The 21,586-nt window shown below is 38.9% G+C and overlaps 1 protein-coding gene across 1 annotated transcript; it reads right to left on the bottom strand.

Moving 5' to 3' along the window:
- Positions 1-1,107: 1,107 nt before the first annotated feature.
- On the bottom strand, positions 1,108-20,857 carry RAD21 (RAD21 cohesin complex component). The gene is made up of 14 exons (XM_054385679.1): positions 20,833-20,857; positions 13,968-14,141; positions 12,731-12,860; positions 11,597-11,696; positions 10,540-10,646; positions 9,519-9,722; positions 8,829-8,954; positions 8,524-8,646; positions 7,069-7,292; positions 6,601-6,763; positions 6,094-6,245; positions 4,472-4,621; positions 3,606-3,689; positions 1,108-2,811 (listed from the first exon to the last, which is right to left on the bottom strand). The coding sequence occupies exons 2-14, from the start codon at positions 14,109-14,111 to the stop codon at positions 2,620-2,622; spliced, it is 1,899 nt and encodes a 632-aa protein (XP_054241654.1). The 5' UTR covers positions 14,112-14,141; positions 20,833-20,857; the 3' UTR covers positions 1,108-2,619.
- Positions 20,858-21,586: the final 729 nt, after the last annotated feature.

Here is a 21,586-nt window from a genome sequence, read left to right as displayed (position 1 = left end):
AGAAGAAAAAGGCAGAAAAGCTACCTTTCATTCTAGTCTGAGTATCTGAATTCCCATACTTCTCTCCCTTACACAGCTTTAACAAAAGGAATGAAAAATGAAGTCCTTATTTTCCAGAGCAGGCAAGTTGTGCACACACACTACCCCACCCCACCCCAGGCTATCTCACCACAGGCCAGCCTGCATTCCAAAAGTCTTGCAGCACACTCAGGATCAGCTCAGCTATATCCATGGATAGCTCAAAAGCAGTATAGTCACTTCTGTGTGGAGCCCAGGTGAAGTCAGCCTATCAGCTCCAGGATGGTTCTTCAACCTCCAGAGACAGTTCATGTCAAACAGAATTCATGATCCCAGACTCTCTATGCTCTGCAGATAACCCAAGTGACTTCATAAGCACTGGCATATAGCTGCCTTCCTGTAGGATCCTTTCAGGTATTGGAAGGCTGGAGAGGCACCTTCCATAAGGATGCTGCCATGGGTGACAGGACTAGGGCAAATGGTTTTAAGCCGAGGAAGCTGAGGGTTTAGGTCTGGATCTGAGGAAGTAGTTCTTCAGTACAAGGGTGGTGGGACTCTGGAATAGGCTGCCCAGGGAGGTTGTGGATGCCTCCTCCCTGCAGGTAATTCAAGGCAAGGTTGGATGGGGCTTTGAGCAGCTGAATCCAGTTGAGAGGCATCCCTGCCCACGGCAGGGACATTGGAGGAGATCTCTAAGGTTCCTTCCAACCCTAAGCCATTCTATGATTCTATACCCATGTTGAGGCAAAGGAATTCAAGCTCGATGCTTTCTGGCATTCAGAAAGGGCTGGCATGGAGATGAATCCCATTTTATAGTCTCCCCCTATTTTCCACACAGACATTCCTAGCAATGGAACACTAGAACAAAACCACAGCAGGGCCAGTAAAATAGCAAGAAATCTATTGACATATTCCAATTTTTGAATCTCTCAAGGAACTAAACCATTTCTATTCCCCAAACCAAAATAAGCCTTTAAGTGTTAGATCCCCACTACATAAAATGAAAGGTGCTCAAACATGACACAGAGCTAATACATAAGAGCTTATAACACAAATTTTATTAGAAAAGTTATACATAACAGCATCAACTATATTCAAGAATATTAACCTTGAAAAGCAACAAAAACGGACTAAAAACGTGTAACAAGAAACTAATGACCCTTTCTATAATTAAACATTCAAGTTATCTACAATGTCTCTTTTTACAAGGGGGAAAACCATGGTTTTACAGGCACATGTTGAAAATAAAGCTGCAGTAACTTTATACAATTAACTTTTCCAAGGATTATTAAAACATGGTCATCGTGTAGTCTCAGATTTCTTCTTTTTTAAACATTCACATAATTTTACAGTTGAGTATACACTGAAATTTTAGAATCCCAAAATTATTTCACAAAGTGCCAACATTAAAACCAGAACGTTCTGTGTGAATAATTTTGCCCTAAAAAAAAGTTAAGACAGGTTTCCATAATCAACATATTCACATAATTTCTGGTGCTACCTGCTCTAACAGTAAAGTTCCATTCTTTGTAAGTAAAATCAAACGGGACTTCTTTTGCAAAACTGATAAAACATTTCGAACACAGCAGTGTGCATTATTGGGAAAAAATTATACTAAAATCATAAATATATCCAAAGAGCCAATAAAACACCACACAATTAAGTGGAACTGTGCCTGTCTGCACTGTAGATTGAAGTTTGTTGCCCTTTCAGTACAGGTGGTATCAGAATTTAGCATCTTTACAAAAGCAGCCTGGTCAACTTCTCTTATTCTTATCTTCTGCCCATTTATTTAACATCAGATAATTTACAATCTAGAAGTCCATTTTGATGTCTTCAAGGTTTAAATGAAATGACGAGAATTTTTAATTGATGCTTACTTAACAGTAATTAGCCATTATCAGTAGTGGACCATGACGAGGTGAAAAGGAATGTTTCATCTAATACGCTTAACACACTCCATCCTTTCATGTACACAATTGTATCATGTAGAGGAAGTGCTTTCCACAGACACCCATTTCCCTTTAGCATCAAGGGCTACAAACACCTGACTGCAAAAATGCAGTGACAAAGCAAGCTGACATATCAGGCACTACCTTTTATACTGGCAGCTTTAAAGACCCACAGTATGCACAAAGATCTAAAGAACGGGAGGAAAAAACCCACTACTATGAGAAGCAGACAGAACATTTTAGATGAATTTGGCAAAGTTTTTGATCAGACAACAGGTTGGCCATTCAGGCTTACTTGTATAGGTTAAAAGTACTGAATCAACTAGTCAAATCATCGTAAGATGTTTCATTGATATTCAACATTACATGCACCAATATTGCACACAACTGCTCAGTTGTTAAATCTCCATCTGGGTCCTTGAGTCGTCTGGTTTCTGCACTTGGAACTGAAGCCACCCACCCCAGCAGTTTCACAACAAGTTTAAAGTAGTAAATTTAAAATACAAAAACCAAAATAACCCGAAAAACCAAGGACTTTATACAGACAGTAAAATCTAAATTCTCTGCAATGATCTTGTGGGCCCTACAGATGGGGCAATACATGTACGCACTAGTGAAACAAACACTAGCTCACCTCTATTCTAACCATTCAAATAATATGAAATCTGGGACCAGGTGTTGCAATGATGTCACTGTAAGGCTCCTCCTGTGTCAGCTCTATAGCTTGCTGTTTTTTAAGTACCAGGAAACTGTAGAATTTTGCAGCTGCTTGTTTTCTATTCGTATTTCTGCACAGCTCAAGCAAGCTGATAGATTCTGCTCCAGTTTTAGCGAGAGCTCTCTGAAAAACACAAACATTGATACCATAAACTGAAGTAAGGATGACTTTGGAAAACAAAAACAGCTTAAAGAGATGGAACAGAAACACTTCAGTGACAGCACCATCTGAGGAGTTGCAAAATGCTTAAGGGAACAAAGGAGCAGGAACTGCAAACTAAACTGAACGGTGAAGATAGTCCAGGAATATATGAAATACCCATACAGAAACCTACACGCAAACACCAATTTGCACTTAATTTCAGAATATACTAGGGGTGCTCAATAATCTTACCAGAAAAAAGTTCTTTAGTTCTAGCAAGCAAGAATCCATCCTACAAAGATTATCCATTTGTGCAGACTGAAGCCAAATGCTGAAAACTATTGCAGCACCTCACCCAAGGTCAGATTCCCACAGTTGTTAATAGATTCACTTTATCATAGCATGGAAGTTTTCAAAGTAGCCTAGCCAGGAATAAACACCCTGTAAAACGGTTTTGTTCCTAGACCTTAATGTGATTTGCCAAGGGTCACATAGCACAAAGTCAGAGGTGCTAAGGGTTCACTAAAACACTATCAAATTATTTTATAGTTTGAATTTCTGGGAGTCTTACTTGCACACCGAAGTTAAGCAAAAAATTTTACTTCCAATGTTCTTCACAGAAACCAACCATATATTTTTTACACTCTTAAGACAGAACTGGTATTTTAAGTCTATAACATCTACTGCAAAGAAAGCTCTTTCTTAACCTTTTAACTCAGGTCAAAAATGTCAATGGGCACACTCAAAAGCTACTCTAAGAGAATTATCAAGTGTACCTGAAGTCCATGAAGCATCTGTTGAGTCCTCTTGTTCCATCTCCTCTCTTCTTGGTCCTGATCACCCCCTGTGCCATCTTCTTCCTGCAAGCAGCCAAAATTCACTTGTTTACCAAACAATAAACAATGTTAACCACTGAGTTATAAGAAGAAAGGTATTTCTAGGTATCACTGCAGTTTTTTCTTTTCATCAAGCCTTAGGGTTTATACAATTGAGTCACAGGATACACCTAGAAGAGGCAAGAAGTGGAACAGAAGAAGAAACATATGTAATCTAATGTACTGTAGTAAGATTGCCTGCCACTGATGATCATGTCTCAAAATGTCATGCTGACAATTAGTAAAACAAAGTTCAGTCACGACAGCTGAACGAGAAGAGACACTCCAGCTTAATCTGGGATTGTTAGTACTGAACATGGTATCAACAGTGCTTTTATTTTGCAAACATTAATGAACACAGGCATGTTCTCATTACATCGTGGAAACAAAACCACTGAGAAAAGGAAAATAGGTTATTTTCAGTTATCAAGTTTGTGGATGTGGTTTTCTTACAAATATCTACTTTTACTAAGCAGCATGAACTATTTAAAATTAAGTTCAAAATTTCTGTAGAAGGCATCATAAATAGTGTTTTAATCCTACCATGTGTGAGAACAAGAGAACCCTCTAATTCAAAGCAGAATGTATATGCAATGTATAAAATGAAACAATATAAAACGCTATTGAAGTAATTTTGGAATCTACATTTCCAAAGGTTATAATTTCCCAAGTAAGGATTGAAGAATTATTTCTTATGCAATTTAATGAATCCAATGTCAAACAGTGCTAGGGAACATAAAAACTCCTTCAGTATATAGAGCTCTTACCTCCTCTTCTTCCTCTTCCTCCTTCTCTTTTTCCTTCTCCTTCTCTTTTTCTGGCAGAAGTTCCAGCTCTGGTATTAGTTGGCAGATGTTTTGGGGCTCCTCTGGAGGCATTTCTACAGGTGGTATTTCCAGCTGTTGTGCTGGTGGATGCTTTAAGAGTACACATTAGTTAAACCAATAGCATCATTTTCTCACAGTGCTTTTACAACAGAACTATGATGCTACAAACTCGTTTCACAAAATCTAAGTCTCCAGATCTAAGCCATTTGTCAGAACTTTCCATTTGTGAGAAGTTAACAGCAATTTGCTTTGTTTTGCAGTCCACACGTATTTTTAGTCTTTTAGATTCTACTCACATCAGAAACTACAATGCCACTATAAAGAAAAAGGCTAATAACTTCACTTAGTACACCACCCAAATTACTCAACTCATTTCTTGGATCAGCACATGAAACTGAAATCCCATGTGCCCACAAGCAGTGCTACACGAACACACAAACTCTCTGGAACAAGATATCTCTGAAGTATCAAAATGGTGTTCTTTGCAATACAAGCATGAAGGCAATGAAACACTGGTACTTTTTGAAGTTTCCAAAAATGTATGATTGACTGGTACTCACGTGTCATTATCAGAAGAGATTTATATCAGAAGGAAAATCCAGAAAAGCACTTTAACAGGATTTATGGAGTCAGTTTTAAGTAAAAGAAATATACAATATTCTTCTCCTAGATCTGTACACAGTTAAGTGCTGGCCAGTAAAATTACCTTGACATCTGAAACTGCTTCTAAACACATCCTAAAAGTAGTTCAAAATAATTTCTGGTTTACAGTCACACAGCAGATATCACTACAGTTATGCTGATAGAGGCCTGATCTGGTTGGTGTGATCAGAAATTCTTAACACATCCCAACAGCACTGACTTCAGCACAGCCAATGCCAGTTTCACCCAATGACATGGCCAAGAGGAGCAGCAGCTGCCATCCTTTTCAGTATGATAATGTAACATCTAACAACCTCATTCTATAATGAACTACTTGCTAAGCCAAGAAATATGTGAAAAGTGGGGTTAAAAATGCACAAATACAAGAACTATAGCGTAAAGCAGGACTGCTCTCACCAGGTAAGCATTCAGAAAAAGAATATGCCTTTTATTTTGTCCACTTTCTCTTCCTTTCACAAAGATGGTTTCCTTTCACAATGCATGGCAGCATTTGCAGCACAGGCAGACAGCTAGTTTTGAGTCTACACATAACTAGGAAATATTTCCTGAAGATCAAACTTTTTTGTGAGCCCTTAAGCCTGGAACAGTAGGACTACCTTAAAAATGAAATTTGTTCAGCCAGCAGATGAAGGATGGCTTTGTAAACAATATCCTTCACTTGAAGACTTTCTGGAGGAAGCAGTACCATTTCTTTATCCTATTTTAAATTTTTCAGTAAGCTTTCCACTGAAGAAAAACACCAAAAAGACTACCCAAGGACAGAGATTCTGATACTACTCCACCGTCTCACAACATCACAGAAAGCCAGTGCTTCAAATCTGTCCCACTTCTTGGTCAAGACATTACCCCTTTTTCAGTCTTGAAACAAAATAAACCAAAAAATTGAAGATCTTACTCACAGGTAACGCTGGCTCTGGTTCTACTTGCTGCAGCTTGCGTTTAACACCTGTCTGAGGCGGTGGGGGTGGCATAACAGATTCATCCAGGTTGGTTCTGCTGCCTTCCATCATTGATTCTTGCAAACGACTTGGTTCTTCCAGAATAGGTTCATCTATATTCCACAACAAACCCAGTTTTAGATACTTCGGTATATTACTAAGTCTGATTTGCTATTACATTAGAATTAAGCCCTCTTTGATAGCCTGCATAACTTTTGCTGTGAGTTAAAGAGAATTGGTACAGATAGGCATACAACCCAATCATTCATTTAATCCACTGGATCAAACCAAACCTTTAAGTAACTTCTAGGAAAAAACGCTGTATTAGGTCACAGAACGTGTATCAAGCTAAACAACCATTACAAAGCTCTGATTCATTCAATATCTTTGATGACCTAATACAAAGCCCAAACAAAAGAGAAAAATAAGCTCCAAGGAAAAGCAGAGCATCTTTAACAAGATACAAACCAATGACATCTCTTTGTTGCTGTTGCTGTTGTTGCTGCTCCTCTCTGGGAACCTCTGGGTTTTCGAAGTCTTTAAGGAACTCATCAAGGTTGTCAGCTTCTCCACCTTTCCTTCTCTTTCTTAGGTCTTCTGGTACCAAGGGTGTTAGACAACGTGTGAAGAGCTACAGAGGAAAGGTTAATTGTTCACTACTGTAGTTCTCAGCGTCCTTCATTTCATATCAAGTAACTATGGGCCATCCTTTCCCATTCTTAAGCTCCTCTCCAACAGCAGTAACATTTAAAAAAACCAACATTTATATCTGTAACTGAAAGTATTTTAGGCATTGGTGTTATTTTAGTTGTTTCAACAATGTTTTTCTTTAAAGTAATGAATACTTCTATATCATTATTTATATGCTGATGCTTACATATAAGGCACAATCCTGAACATAGTCCATTTAGGATTGAACTTGTACAAAAATATTACCTTCAGTAGCCTGTTGTTCCACAAAGGCTGTGCGGGCAGAGAGAAAAGCTTTTCAACTCCACCTGTTTCTTTCCACATCATCAGTTTCTTAGTAGGAGGTGCCAAGTCCAAAGTAGTAACAATATCAGAGTAGTCACTTAATTGGGCTCGAATAGTCTTGCTGTCCAGTTCTTTCACACTGTCCACAATCAGCTTTCTCTTCCTCTTTGCCTTGGTTTCCTTGACTGTTGAGATTTTTATCAAATCATGAAAGTTAGCTCAAACAGATAACATCACTGCAGAAGAACCCTGCATGCCTTAGAGGTCTTATTTGCCTATGTATAAAGCTGCTTCAAAAATCTAAGGCAAAGTTAGTTTTGGGAAAAGGAATTAAAAGCACTATAAATGGTGAAACACTATGCACGATGTCCCATAACCTATAAATTCTTCTGTGCATATTCCTACTCCTACCTGAGCCTCAACGTCCTCTTCTGCACATGCCTCCCTCCCTCATGGCTTGCTTGTCAGGCTGGCATTCTTCAGGAATAAATGCTTGATAGGTAAGCTCCCTCTGACCAAACAGTCAAAATACCATAGCAAGTTTTCTTCCTAAGCCCTACCGAGCTTTGGAAGTGTTAAGATAGGTGGTTATCTTACCAGTACCTGTCATCCTGCTCTAGAATGACTTTACAGTACACTGCTTACAGTCTGGCCCTCTGCAGCAGACCCTGAAGCTCTGGCGAACACTGTCTTTGCTGGTCCCAGCTGATCAGCTGTAGGACCTCTGTTGCTAGCTTGCCACCAGAGGGCAGCGCTAGGGCTTTTTAATTGACCAAACAGTTAAGTCAGGGCCCGGAGCTCAGTCTGAAAATAGAAGACAAACTACATTTTTCCCATTTTATTTTTTTTTAACCAAGCAGGCCTCTGTTTATAATGATACAGTACAAGTTAAAATAATAAAGTGTCTTGCATTAGAGAAAAAGACAAGCAACTTCATTATTTAGTGGAACTCCAAATACAAAGATGAATGTCCTGAATTCAGCAATTCATTAAAATGATGAATCACTGTAAGAGCCCTCATTCTGAGAGTAAACAGTCACTCCTGGCCATCAAACACAGTGTATCAAGAACTGTGCTGTACTACAGATACTGTATTACAGCATTAAAGATATAACGAGTTCTATTCCAACTCAGTGTATTTTAACTACCATGAGCGTCAAAAGCTGCAGTATCATGCTGCTATATATACAGAATGCAAAAGCTGCAAGCTAGTATCCTCCAAGACCATCATTGTAAGAAATCTGCTTGGAAAGTACTGGAAGGCTACCGTTAGACTAAAAGAAATTTAGCACCGGATCCCTGGTTTCCTCTCTTCCAAATAGAGTAAGCAGTAATGCTAAGACATTCATTTCCATTCCAGTGAGCTAACGTGGTCTATGATGACCCAAGTAAAGTATTCCCAAATAGTTCACTCACCAGTTATGTCAATTGGCTCCAGAGCAAAAGCTTCCTCTTCATTGGGAACAAGTGTTGTCTGATCAGTCATAGTTGGTAATGGTTCAACTGGATCTACTGAGTCAGGACTGTCTGGTCCGCCCACTGCCAACGAGAACAAGTATCTTCACTACATCAAAACGTTAACAAACTGTGCTACCCTTCCCCATACCTTAGCGTAGTTTGCCACATTTCATACTCCTGAGCTGAACATGCTTTTAAAGAAGTAGAACCCAAGTTAAATTAGTTGAAAAAAATTAATAGATCTGGCCCTAGATCTTACTCACTTGATACATTATCATCATCATCCATATCATCATGGGGAGGTTGCTCTGGCATTGTTACTCCACTTTCTGAGAGTGCAGGAGGGTCATCAAAGATACCACCATCATTATTGCTGAGAAGTTTGTCATCTGAAACAGCCATGAGAACGAATCCATTATGCATCCACAAATTCATGAAACAAGTACAGACAAATTTAGAAAGTAGTGCAGATTAAGTTTATGAGAACCAAGATGAAGATAGTGCAAATATTAGAGAAACCAATACGTTTGATGCTGACACTGAAGCAGTTAGAAGTGTTTTTCAAGGTGCAATTCAGCTCAACTTTTGAGATCACGACTATTACAATATACTAGGTTTCTTAGTACTTCAGAGAAGCTCTCAATATGATTCTCAGCATAATTAAACAAACCCCTGGAAGGAGTCAAAGAAGAGTTGCATATTGATTTTTCTCTAAAGAATGCTATGTACAGAATGGAAAAACTCTGTGTGACTGTACTTAATTTGAACTATACTACCACTGAACACGTCATATATCATCTATGTTGTTTAGCACTCACACACCAGAATTCCAGTGATGAAGGCATAAGAGAGGCCCCTTGACAACAAAGGAAGCAACCTCCTCTCAGTCCCCTCAGGAACTAATTATTGAGGCAGAAGGTAGGACAGAAAAAAACCAAATTCCTCAAACATACCCAATATTCCACCATCGTTTCCTTCTCCAAAATTATCATCCTTGTATTGGTCTTCATATTCCAGGTGATTAGATTTCTCATTGAGGTGACTGGTGCTCTGTTCGGGCTCCAGTAAGAGATTGGAAGCACTGGTGCTCACTAGCATGTCATCCTCAAACGCACTACCTTCTCTCATCATCTCACGATCATCCATCCCAAAGTCACCTGCAAGAACATGATTTCACTGCTTTAAATGCTGAAGAACAAAGACAAAAGATAATCAATCAGCCATCTAGCTAATCATCAGCAAAGGCCTGAACGTAACACCAAACCTCATTTGAACTTAACTGCAGAGTTAATGACAGGACATAAGGAATTATGCCCAGCAACATCATGGCAAAAATACTGTTCAAGAAATTATTTAAAAAAAAACCCTGTCTTCTCTTCAAAGCATTTTATTATACTTATTTGAAATATTTTTAGCAAGATTATACTAAGTTGTAGCTGTACCGAAACCAGAGAAAAAGTCAATATCAAACCAACACCACTATTGATATCTACGTTACACTTTCAAAAAAGATAACTAGACTATGGATGACATTGTACTCTGGAAACTACATATTCAAATACAACTATCTTCAAGCTTTGATTCACATCTTAGAACTGTCCTTGAAATGATACTGACAAATTAAACTAGTCACCACTGACTTCTTCAGCTTTAGAAACCTCGTAACACTTTCTGACTGAACGTATGTTTATGATTAATGCAGCAGCTAACTTCATATTTGCATTGAAAATGATGACTGACAGTACTTCACTAATTAACCAACTAAATATTCTTTAGCTTTATATAGGCAGCTAGAAGCTTGATGAATATTAGAGGACAGGATTTTTGGGGAAAATCACATGTACAAAATAAAAATTAAATGTATGGAAATACTGCATGCTTGATCTAGTAAGAACTCTATAGCACTTTCAAAATCATAACTTTACAGTAACTACAAGTAACTTAGTAACACATAATAACACACAGGATTTTTACCAAAGTCATTATCCTGGAGGATACTGATGTTGCCTACTTCTTCTCTCATTGTAATTTCTTCCACTCTACTCTGGTTCAAACTGAACTGCTGGGCCACATCAATATCACTTTAAACAAACAGAAGGCAATTATTAAAACAACCCAAACAACTCCATTAAAAAAAGTAATTAACAACTAATAAAAGACTGCTTAGACAAATGTGAAATTAGTTCCTAAAAAGTACACTATATACTTCATGAAAAAGCTGATGGTGAGTACAAAGTAGAAAATACTACATAAAACAGTAAAACTATTCATGGTTTAAACCTAAATTGCATTAGTTTCTGGGAAACGTATATCAGTTACCTCTCACTCATTGCTATGCTGGAGTCAGTAGTTCTAAACGCCAAATTAATAAGCAAGAAAATACCTCCCTCTCTTCAATTTCGAAAGCTATTAGTGCAATTTATCAGTAAGTTTATCTACTAATCGATAATATTCTGTCACTCATTCCTAGATGCAATTTCAGATTAGCATATATTCTTAATTTGAATATAAACCAATAGAAACCTGAGGAAAGCAAGTTGTATCCCAGAAATTCCATTATAAATAATCCAAATGGGTAATATAAATTTTGTAAGTATCAAGACCTATTCAAATCGTAAACTTGTTATTATGTTTGCAATTAACACAATAGCATTAAAGGTTTTAAGAATTACAAATGCCACTACAAAAGGCCAACAAGGACACTGACATAAAACTAGTCTTGTCTAATCTGAGAAGATATGTGATGCGGAGTGCCTTACATGGAAGAAAAAAGAAAATTATAATGCATATCGGAATTTTTCAAAAACCTCTGAGGACAGCTTTAACTTCAGTTAAAATTGCCTGCTACTATGAACTTAAAAATCAATACCAAGATGACTGTGTATTTGCTTGGTATATTAAAAGACTTAAGAATGAAAGTTATCTACAGACTTTAATTTGACAACAAGTTTGCTGTTCAAAATCAAAGTTCTCCTCAACTAAAATCAAACATTATTTGCATGGAAATGAAACACAAACAAACCAAGCTTACTCTAGATCAGGAAGTGGCTGGTCAAAATCATGAAATTCCTCAGGTAATGTAATAGCATTGTAAGCAGCCTCCCTGTTTTCCTCAGGCAAATCGACAACCCCTGCAGAGAAGAACAATCAGACATGAGTTCCCATTCCTTACAAGGACAGTGTTTTTCCATGCTCCTTAACCATTATTCTCTCTGCAGAGTTTCTTGTCTTTAAATTGTCAAATTGAACCAATGCTAGGCACCTACAAAAAAACCTTACATGTTAGTACTGAGATTCATTCTAAATTCAAAATATACACCCTCAAGCCCTTGTATTGTTTTGTACAACCCTGAAAGCCTCAAATCACTCAATGTTTATGTAGTATACTGCAGAGCTGTGCAGCTAACACAGGTGCTGTACATCATTACAACTATGCAGGTATCTGATACAAAAATCAATTTACCACGATGCTCCAGGTGAGCTTGTTCATCCTGTATTATGGTTTGGGTAAGACATCAGCAACAGTATCACTACTGGTAATTTAGTCAGTTCAATAAGCTCTGAAAAGTCCTAGCACATTACTGACAGTACTTTGGCCACACAAACTCTTAGGCTTCTCCCTTCAAAAGAGCTGGATTACCTAAACCACATGAACAAGTTTTCTTCTCCTCCCAAGGTGCTTCATCTGCTATTCTGTGGGCATTCTCAGAGCATGACTATAAGATTCGGCATCACAGAGAAGTGCCAGTAATTGGTGCCTCTTTTTTTATTCAAAGGCTTAGAGGTTACAACACTTGAAAGTGAACAGGAAAGCCAAGTTCAATTCCTCCTGTAACTTGCAGAAAATAAGAACTTTTTATTTTGCCTTCTGACCCACACAACACAGGCAGATCTGAGAAACACTCTGCCCATGTGTTCTCTTCTGCAATAGATAATCAAAGACCCACAGGCCAGAGAGACCAGGAATAAGCAGGAGTCTGTACTTCACATATCTTTGTACTTGGTTTGGCCACACAGCCAGCATGAATCTGCACTAAACAAAATACCTTCTGTAATACAGCATAACTTTATCCAATTCTTCCATAGACAGGAAGATAGAATCATATACCTTAATAAATATCATTATAGAACAATGCAACTTTTCACAGTGCTGAGATAAAGATACCTGGACGAAAAGCCATCTTAATCTTAATGAAAGCCTCATTACAGTCTGCAAGAAGATATTTTGCTTTCCTGTGGTAGATTCTAACAACGCCTAGCAAGAGATGTCCTGAGGTTCGAAGTGCCATCTTCACCTAAAAACATATTGCACAATCACCCAATTAGATTTAGCCTCACTTTTTCTTCCTTTAAAGAAATGTCAGTCATATTTCAATGAGTTTTTCAGTAACATCAAATATCCAAAACAAGGGTAAAAATCAGCAGAAAAGTGAAGAAACAATGAAACATCTACAGTTCAAGATGATTCTCTACATATTATAAGTCCTTTCAGACCTGACACTGAAGTGAACTACTGTTCTGGAATAGTAAGTATATGTTATTGTATTACCCATTTTTTCCTTATACTTAGTAGTTCTTCCAAAATCCAGTGTAGCATTATAGACACATTATTATATTTGCATCCATCAAAATATTTTTTTTCTTTTCAAATAGTTGTTTTTCTTACCAGACATTCAGACATCTCTTAAGTGATAAAAATCAACCATATCAGCTAACTAGTTCTTAAATGGCAAATTTCTTTTTCATGAGTAGTCAAGGGGAATAATTAAAAAACCCAAGTTCCTCAAAATTTCCTCTGGTTTCACAACAGCCATCCAGAAGCGTTATGTTCTTTCATTTTTATTGCTGTCCATTCGCTTCCTAGAAACCCAGAGACTAAAAATGTCAAAAGCAAGGCTTTTACACTAGTGTGTTATTTATATGGAAAACTACCCTCATATAACCAGTAACAGGACAAGTTACTGTGATACTTCGGAACTTTTAGGTGTAACTAATCAGAAACAGGCTCTGAACTTAGGTCACAAGCATAAACAAGAATATCTGAAGTACCATTTCTACAGGTCACAGCAACAACAGCACTGAAAGGCCTTTAAGTGTTACCACTCAGAAAGACTGGGATTGGTTCTTTTTCAAACATTTGCTCATAAGTCATGCATGGTACATCAAGATACAAGTCACTCATTCATACAAAGCAAAATGTTTTGTAACTAATTGCATGACACTTCAGCATTAGAGTAACTGATGAGAAAACAGTCTTAGGAATCAAATAGTCAATTGAGTATTCCACATCTGAACAGACCTTTCCTTTCCACCCTTTAAAGCCACAACATTAAGAATTTTATTTGTTCCAGTGACCCAACAGCAATTCTTTTCACTACAAGATAACATTGTAAAACAGATACCTTTGGTGAAATGATACTCTCCACACTGCTCTCCAGATTACATTCAAAAACATGAGCTTTGGTTAGCTTCTTATCCCAGTGGGCCGCCAGCCAGATTTTGGCCAGCGGCCCACGTTTGCTCAGAACAAAGTGGGCATAGAACATGGTTCCGAATGTCTAAAACAAAGTGCAAACCTGTAAAGAGAAAGGAAAAAAATTTTTTGTTTGGATTTTTTTTTGAGGAAAATCTTTATGAAGAACAAGCAAAGCACATGTTTACTTTTCAATCATTAAGGTCAGACTATTTGTACAAAATATTAAAAAAAGCCAACACTTTGCCTTTGTAATAGCACTTACATGCTTTGTAATAGCATATAAATTTATTGCAGAAGAAATATAAAGCAGGAAAAACATCAATTAATGACCATTTATGTAATGTAAGAATGTTAACCATCCCACGAAAAAAAATCTTCTGTGTATTAAACCTTATGGTAATGGTACCAAACTTGTAACCCAAATGTCTCCTTTTTTTTTTGAGTTCAACAGTAGTTTCCTACCACTTTCATTTCTTTCTACTCTCAACTCGGCTGCTACTACTGCACTATACCACTATATATTCTACACTGTATCAGTAAAACATTCAGCATTATAAAACACACAGTCCTAAACTTTTTGGACTTCATATTTTCTTTAACAGGAAATACAATTATGTCTTCACTTCTGAAGAGACTGTTCTTCATTTCATAATCCTCTTATAGTAATGCTTCCTATTTTTGATTCAAGTATTGATAACAATGGTAAGAAAACTGTGTAATTCTCAACTTCCCAAAGATTTAATTTTCATCTTTCTCCTTCAGCAGAAAAATAAAGACTTCCTTTTATCTACTCATCTAGTAACTATACTCTTACAGCTGATAAGATGCCAACATATCAAACCATGGGCAAGTAGAACAGCACAATATCTTATGATCTAAACATGGCAATTTCAAGCATGAGGTAAGCATATGAGTCAGTTCAACTACAAGTTGATAAAACAAAGTTTGCTTTAAAGAGGTGGAAGATTCTTTACAAACAGGTTTTCTCCTCCACAACTAGAGGAAGGGAAACAAAAGAGAACAGGAGAGATGGAGCAAGTACAGAAGAACTGTCAGAAGCAGCACAGCAACCTAACAGTAAAAGCAGAACAGTTTTAACCTGGGTAGAACTAGTGTGAGCATCATCAGTTTCTAGTCATTAAAAAACCCAACCCAGTCTTTCCCAAATGCATGCCAACACAACTTCTAAGCAAACAGGGAACACACACTTCAAAGCAGCTAGGGTAGAGTTGTTGATATTTATACAGTATGCTTTACAGAGAGGGGAAAAAAATAATGACAAACAAACAAAGAAAAGGAGGGAGGAATATAAAAAGACCAATTTTGACTGATAGAAAAATAAGTACAGAGCAAGAGAATGGCTGGCATTAGTGGTTCAGGGGACGCAAGGCCAGTCTCTAAGTATCTGGATAACAGATGAAAAAAAATCATAGATCTAGGCAGGTATCTCTGAACATAAAGGCCAATAGTATCTGTGTGTTTCTTATTTTTGTTATGCAGTTCTGCTTTGTTTGTTTCTTTCGGGTTGTTTGCTTTTTGTTTTTCAGGGTGTGTGTGTGTTTTGCTTTAATAAATGGGATATGAAAAAATATAAATGACAGCAAAAATTATTTTTGTAGTGGTACCATACTCCAAACGTATTCCCACTCATAGGTATCATTCAATGTGCAAGCTAATGAGGGCTTTGAATTTCAGCTGCATCAAACAGAACAGAGTTGTCTGGACAACAGAAGAGATTATGAAGCTTATCTGTCTTAATGACAGACTGGCCACTGATTCTGTTCAAAACCAAGAACGACAGCGTAGCAGATTTAAAGGAAATTAAGGCTAGGTTCAGTTTCAGCTCAAGTTAACAGAGTAGATAAGACAGGATTAAAAATCACTCTTGGGAGTGAAGTTGATAGCTTTGAGTCGTAACAAAGCTGCAGATGAACAAAAATTTCCAAATGCCATTTTTATTTGTTGTGATTGTGGGGGGCTAAGGACAGCACTGCACTAAGATGGACATGAGCACACTTTTCAAAGAAGCACAATGAAACAATTTTGGAAGTTTCCTTGATGAACAGAAGTTATCTAAAGGAAGGTACTTTACTCCCCCCCAGTGTTCTGAAAGACATCAAAGGCCAGCAAACAATTCAATCTCTCCTGTGTTCTCAAAGACCTCACAATATTTTTCTGTATGCAAAGACTTTGCAGCACAGCACTTCGACATCTAGAATTGCTATCACAACCACACACTGCTCTGGTAACAGCAGGCCTGCAAATTACCCCTAAATATGAAGAACAGAAAAAAAATACAAATACACCATTAACAAAAAAATCCACTTGTATTACTCCACCAAAATCTTTCAACAACAGTTGCAAAAGAAAGTACTTTTACACATGGACTTTGTACAACACTAGTGAACAATGTGCAAATCATTAAAATATATAGCATGGCCTTCACAAACTTCAAATATGCAGTTAACGGTAACCGCTAAAACATACTAAAGATTTCCTGTTAAACGTGAAACATACTATTTGGAAAACTCAGGAACTTACCACTTCAAACCCCAAACACAGAGGGTAATAATATGAACAGTAAGACAAACAACTACAAGATATCAAAGAGAAAACAAGGTTCCCCAAACTCCACGGCTAATGAATTCCCAACCTTTTTTTTTACATTTTATTTTGTTAAACAGACAAATTGTTAACTTTTTTCCTGTCTTTTAAAGAGTTGTCAATCCAAGTCAAAGTACCCCCCAATAAGGAGGCTTAACATACATGAATAGATTTCACAACATATCCTTCCTTAGCAATAATATCAAAGAATGCAAGTTGAAAATCACTGCACCAAGGGATGGCACAGAAACAGTAAGTGGTCACCTCTGAAGTGTTTCCTAGGCTTGACTCAGTACTGGAGTTATGTATCTAACCTAAAACTTGCTTGTAAGGCTAATAAGGAGACTACACTACATGTGCAAAGGTACTTAAACTTTTGGAGTAAGAACCAAAAGTAACTTCATCCATTAATGAAGTCACAGAGAAACAGATTAGAGAAATGTAAAGTGTATTAATCTGAATTGTTAGGAGTATTTTCTACTTCCAAATTCCAGCAGATGTTCTGCTCTGTATTGTAATACCTGGGTTACATCAACTGTACAAACACTACCTTTACAGTTCTGAGCTGAGGCAGTTCAGATACTGTTGTTTAGCACATCAACACAATTCTTACAGCAGGCCCCAACGGTTGCTCTCACTTTTGTTTCAGATTTTTTTTCTTTTTGGATAATACTTTTATTTCAGACTTTATGTCTGATCTCCAATCCATAAAACAGTATGCCGATGAAGTGGCATAAAAGGAGAAGAAATAGATTTTCTGGCATAACTTGAGACTGAGATGAACGTTAAAGGAACTATGATTTTCTCGGAGTGGCAGAGTGCTCATGCAGACATGTAAAACATATGTTGTTGGCTGTCAAAGCAACTCATAAGAATCCTCCAAAGAAGGGTAACTGATGGCTCTTTAAAACTTGCAAGGTAAAATATAACAGCTAAGTTTTTTTTAACTGACTAGAGATGAACCAGGACTTTAAAACTTCTTCTAAGAACTTCCTCATTTTTTTCTGTCTTGCCTGCACTGCTGTGAGGCAAAAGTAGTATGTACTGACATAAAATCAGGTAAGACCAAATTACAATCTTGCCAAGTTGTGCTTCTAAAAAAACCTTTACAGTTGATTTTAATTAACTTTAAATTTCCTTCTAAGTGCCATTCTTGTCCTCAGATTCCTCTACCTAAATCTGTTCTAAACAACTCCACGATTTTTAATATTTTTATTCGAACTAAAAAGGTAATTTATTGTCCTAAGATGCAACAAGAAAACTGGGTAGGTGCTACCTATGAACTTCATCTTAACCATCAATTTACAAATATCGTTTTAAAATCCTTCTGCACATTAGAATCTATCTAAATTCTGAAATACACTCTTGCATAGCTTGAGTCACATCTTTCAAGACACTCAGATAACAATAATATTGCAAACAATATTCACTGCAGCTCATTGAGTCCACTCGCCTATCACTCTACTAGGTCAATTTATGTATACATACACTCGTTCATAAGTTAAGCTCAACCTTAGAGTTGGGTTGTCATCTACGTTTGCGCCTGTTCAAAGGCTACTCCAGAACTACATTCATCCACTAATCTGCAGACAAATTCCATACTACAGTTTAAAAACAAGCCAGTCATTTGAATTCCTTTGTTCTTACACTATCTCTCAAACTCTCTTCTCTGATGGTTCCCCTCTACGTGTATTTTCATTCTATGCAGCTGTCACTTCTGTTTCGCTAAGCCAGCCCTGGCTGATCCATGGAAGAATGAACTCACCCTGGGCACCTACAGCAAGTTGGCCATACTGGACCTCAGAAATCCAGAAGGATTACTTTGACCCTGCAATTGTACTTTTCAGTTCTTCAACATTAACCCATAACCCTTCACTACACAATCCATCTTAAGTGCCCAGAACTTCCTTGGTGCAGGTACGCTGTCTCACCAGCACGTTTCATTAGCACACGGAACATCCGGTGCTACTAAAAAAAAAAATATTCATCATAGGATTAGTCTTCATGAACTCCACTAGTAACTCCTTAAAGCCTACGGTCTCTTTTCAGCACTAGCTTATCTCATATCTTTCCTTACCATTTTTACAATTCTCTGGTTAATCTGCATTTTTCTGAATTTTAACGTGTTTCTTTGTGGCACCTGCAGCATTACCGAAGTTCAGTGACAAATCACCTCAATTTCTTATGTCCACAAAATCAATTATTGGGAAGATATTGAACTAATCTAACTTGACATACCTTTGACGAAGACATACAGCATTTCCCATTTGTCTCCATGTCTTGATTGTTTCATTAACAATTTTTCTGAAATACCATGACTGAGGTTGCACTACCAGGCCTGTAACTGCTAAAAACACACCACTCTTTTACAGGAACTGTTCTCCAATTATAATACACTAGGCACCCACATAATCAAAATTGCTAGAGCCTGTGCCCCACTAAAATTACTAATACAAAAGGCTGATCTCACTATGGTGTTTGAGATTTTTCAAACCCTATGAACACAGGCCTTCTCCCAAGTTTTTTTGTATCTAAACCTCAGCAAATACCTTGCCCTTGCCCTCATCTTGTGGAAAGAGTATTTTAGACCCTAACTTGATTATCCCAAACTGTTTTGCACAATTCCAGTTCCAACTCAAACTAATATACTTGCAGAAACCATGTATTAACATACTCCTTAAACGTATGTAAGTTAAAAAGATAGAATTCCTTGTATTGCTCCATCTTTTGCAGCAGTTATTCTTCTGTAGTGTTCACCCAAAGAGCACATCGGCAAAACCCTCACATTTTGCCCTAAAGAAGCTAAACTCATGTATTAGCACAGGGAACTAATCTAATTTCTGTGGGAAATCCCATGATACCAGCAACCCTGATAGCAAGACAAGACTAATTTAATTATGTGGTAGTTTATTGTAGGTCTCACTCACTTTTTGCTCCTCCTTTTATTCCCGCCATCACACTTATTTCTTCTCCAGTTAAAACTTTGTATCAGTGGGCTTTGTGTTTCCAAGTTTCACAGAATGCAAAATATTTACAGCAAAATATTTACAAATGGATCTTCACAAAATAAAATACAAGCTTGGCACTACTAATGTTTTTATGTTTCCTCATTTCTGATGTAATGAATTTTACTGAGGAAGAGATTAATGAAAGTATATGCTTACTGCACATGGTCACACAATGTAGGCCTAAATGAAAACGTGTCCAAATTTACAATATTTTCTTCCATGTATCTAAATGTAATAAAAAGCCATTTTCACTGAAACTGGCACTGAAACAAGAAGTCAGTGAACTCAAACTTCCTCTCTTATTGATAAAAAAATACAACTTGCTTTACATTTAACAAAACCCTTTTATTCAGAGAAAATCTAAAATCTATTACAAGATTTAGATGGGAATAAGAAATTAATTCTTCAGGAGACAGACATTTTTAAAAGGACCTTTAATTTGCAGATCAACAGTCACAGTGCCCTGAAAGGCAATTCTTATGCTACTAGTGAACATTACGAGAACATTCAAAAGCCTGTTTTATCCAAGCAAGAAGTTAAACTATATTAGAAAATAAGAGACAAACAGACAAAACTCTGCTGCTCTCCCAGGCCCCACACTGCAGCAGCTCTGACGACCCTTTGCCAGCCCACAGCTAAGGATTTCGTTATTTCGGCCACGAGACCCCACGTCGCTCCCTCGGCTCCCCCATGAGCTGGCTCTCCGGTGGAAGAGAGGAGCTCACTGCACTTCCGTGCGTGTGACGGCTCCCGGTTTACAGGCCGTCTGCACCACGGAGCACACTTCCCTCGCCGTCTCCTGTGGGGCCGCACGCTGAGCTCCCCTGTGGGGTTGTGTCCGTGCCGCCGCCAGGCCGCAGACGGGGCCCCGCTGCGCCCGACCTCCGCGCAGATCACCCCAACCACTCGGCCCCGCGCCACAGGATCCCAGCCCAGGCCTCGCCACCCACTGGGCTAATAGGCTCTCCCCTCCCGCTGCCCCCCACCCGCCTGCACCAAGGAGGCTCGGCAGAAAAGCCGGTGCATCTGCACCCACCCGCAGAGGCCGCCAGACGAGCCCGAGTAGGCCGGCAGCGCCCCGAGAGCCAGGCTGCGGCCGGTCCCCGCCACGCCTCTTCGGACAGCGATAGCGAACCGGGTCGCCCGGAGGTAGCGAGTGCGGCTAGCGTCGCTTCTTACCCTGGACCGGTGCAGGAGATGACGGGTGGGGCGGCTGGCGAGGCCGGGCTCGGTAACCGCTCCGCTCCTCCTCCCAGAGCCACTCACTCAAACAAACAAGATGGCGGCCGCAGCCCTTCCTGCCGCCCAAACCAGCCGTTCAAATCGGCAGGATGTTTACTGTTAAAATGCCTCCTCCTCCCTCCGGGCCACGCCACCGCCCAAAGCGCCTGCGCGGCACGCCGCATCACGGGCCTCCAGAAGGCGGGCACCCAGCAGGAGAGAAGGGGTGGAACAGTAAGGTCGGGTGAGTGACAGGATGCACGTGAGGCTGTGATGGGATCACTCCGCCTGCGCGGCTGTCCACCCCCTGTGGTCCGTTCCTGCTGCCTTAGACAGCGGCGGAAGTGGGTGTTGGACGGGCACGCTCAGGTGCCCGGGTGAGTGCAGGTGCCAAGTGCGGCCGGGGTGGCTGTACGTTGCAGCAGTGGGGCACGGGGTTGGGGCCGCGTCCGGCGGGGTGTCAGGCAGCCTGGTGGGCCGAGCAGCCTGCCTGTGGTGTACTCGTGTGGCTGACCGACCGAGGCGGTGTTCTTACTGGGGACGCCGTTCAGTCGGGAGCGCATAGCCCAGCCTTCGAGTTCAGCGCCCGGCCGGATGTAATTCTTGGGTCTCTTGTTATCTGACAAATAAAAAGCACTGTCTCAAAGACGACTCTGAGTTTTCAGTTAATTTGTTTTGAAACATAAGGCTCTAATTTAAATCAAATACCCTT

This window comes from Indicator indicator, chromosome 12, assembly GCF_027791375.1.
Source record: "Indicator indicator isolate 239-I01 chromosome 12, UM_Iind_1.1, whole genome shotgun sequence".
NCBI classification, from domain to species: domain Eukaryota; kingdom Metazoa; phylum Chordata; class Aves; order Piciformes; family Indicatoridae; genus Indicator; species Indicator indicator.
Note: the sequence above shows the minus strand (reverse complement) of the source record. Positions and strands in the feature narration are given on the sequence as shown.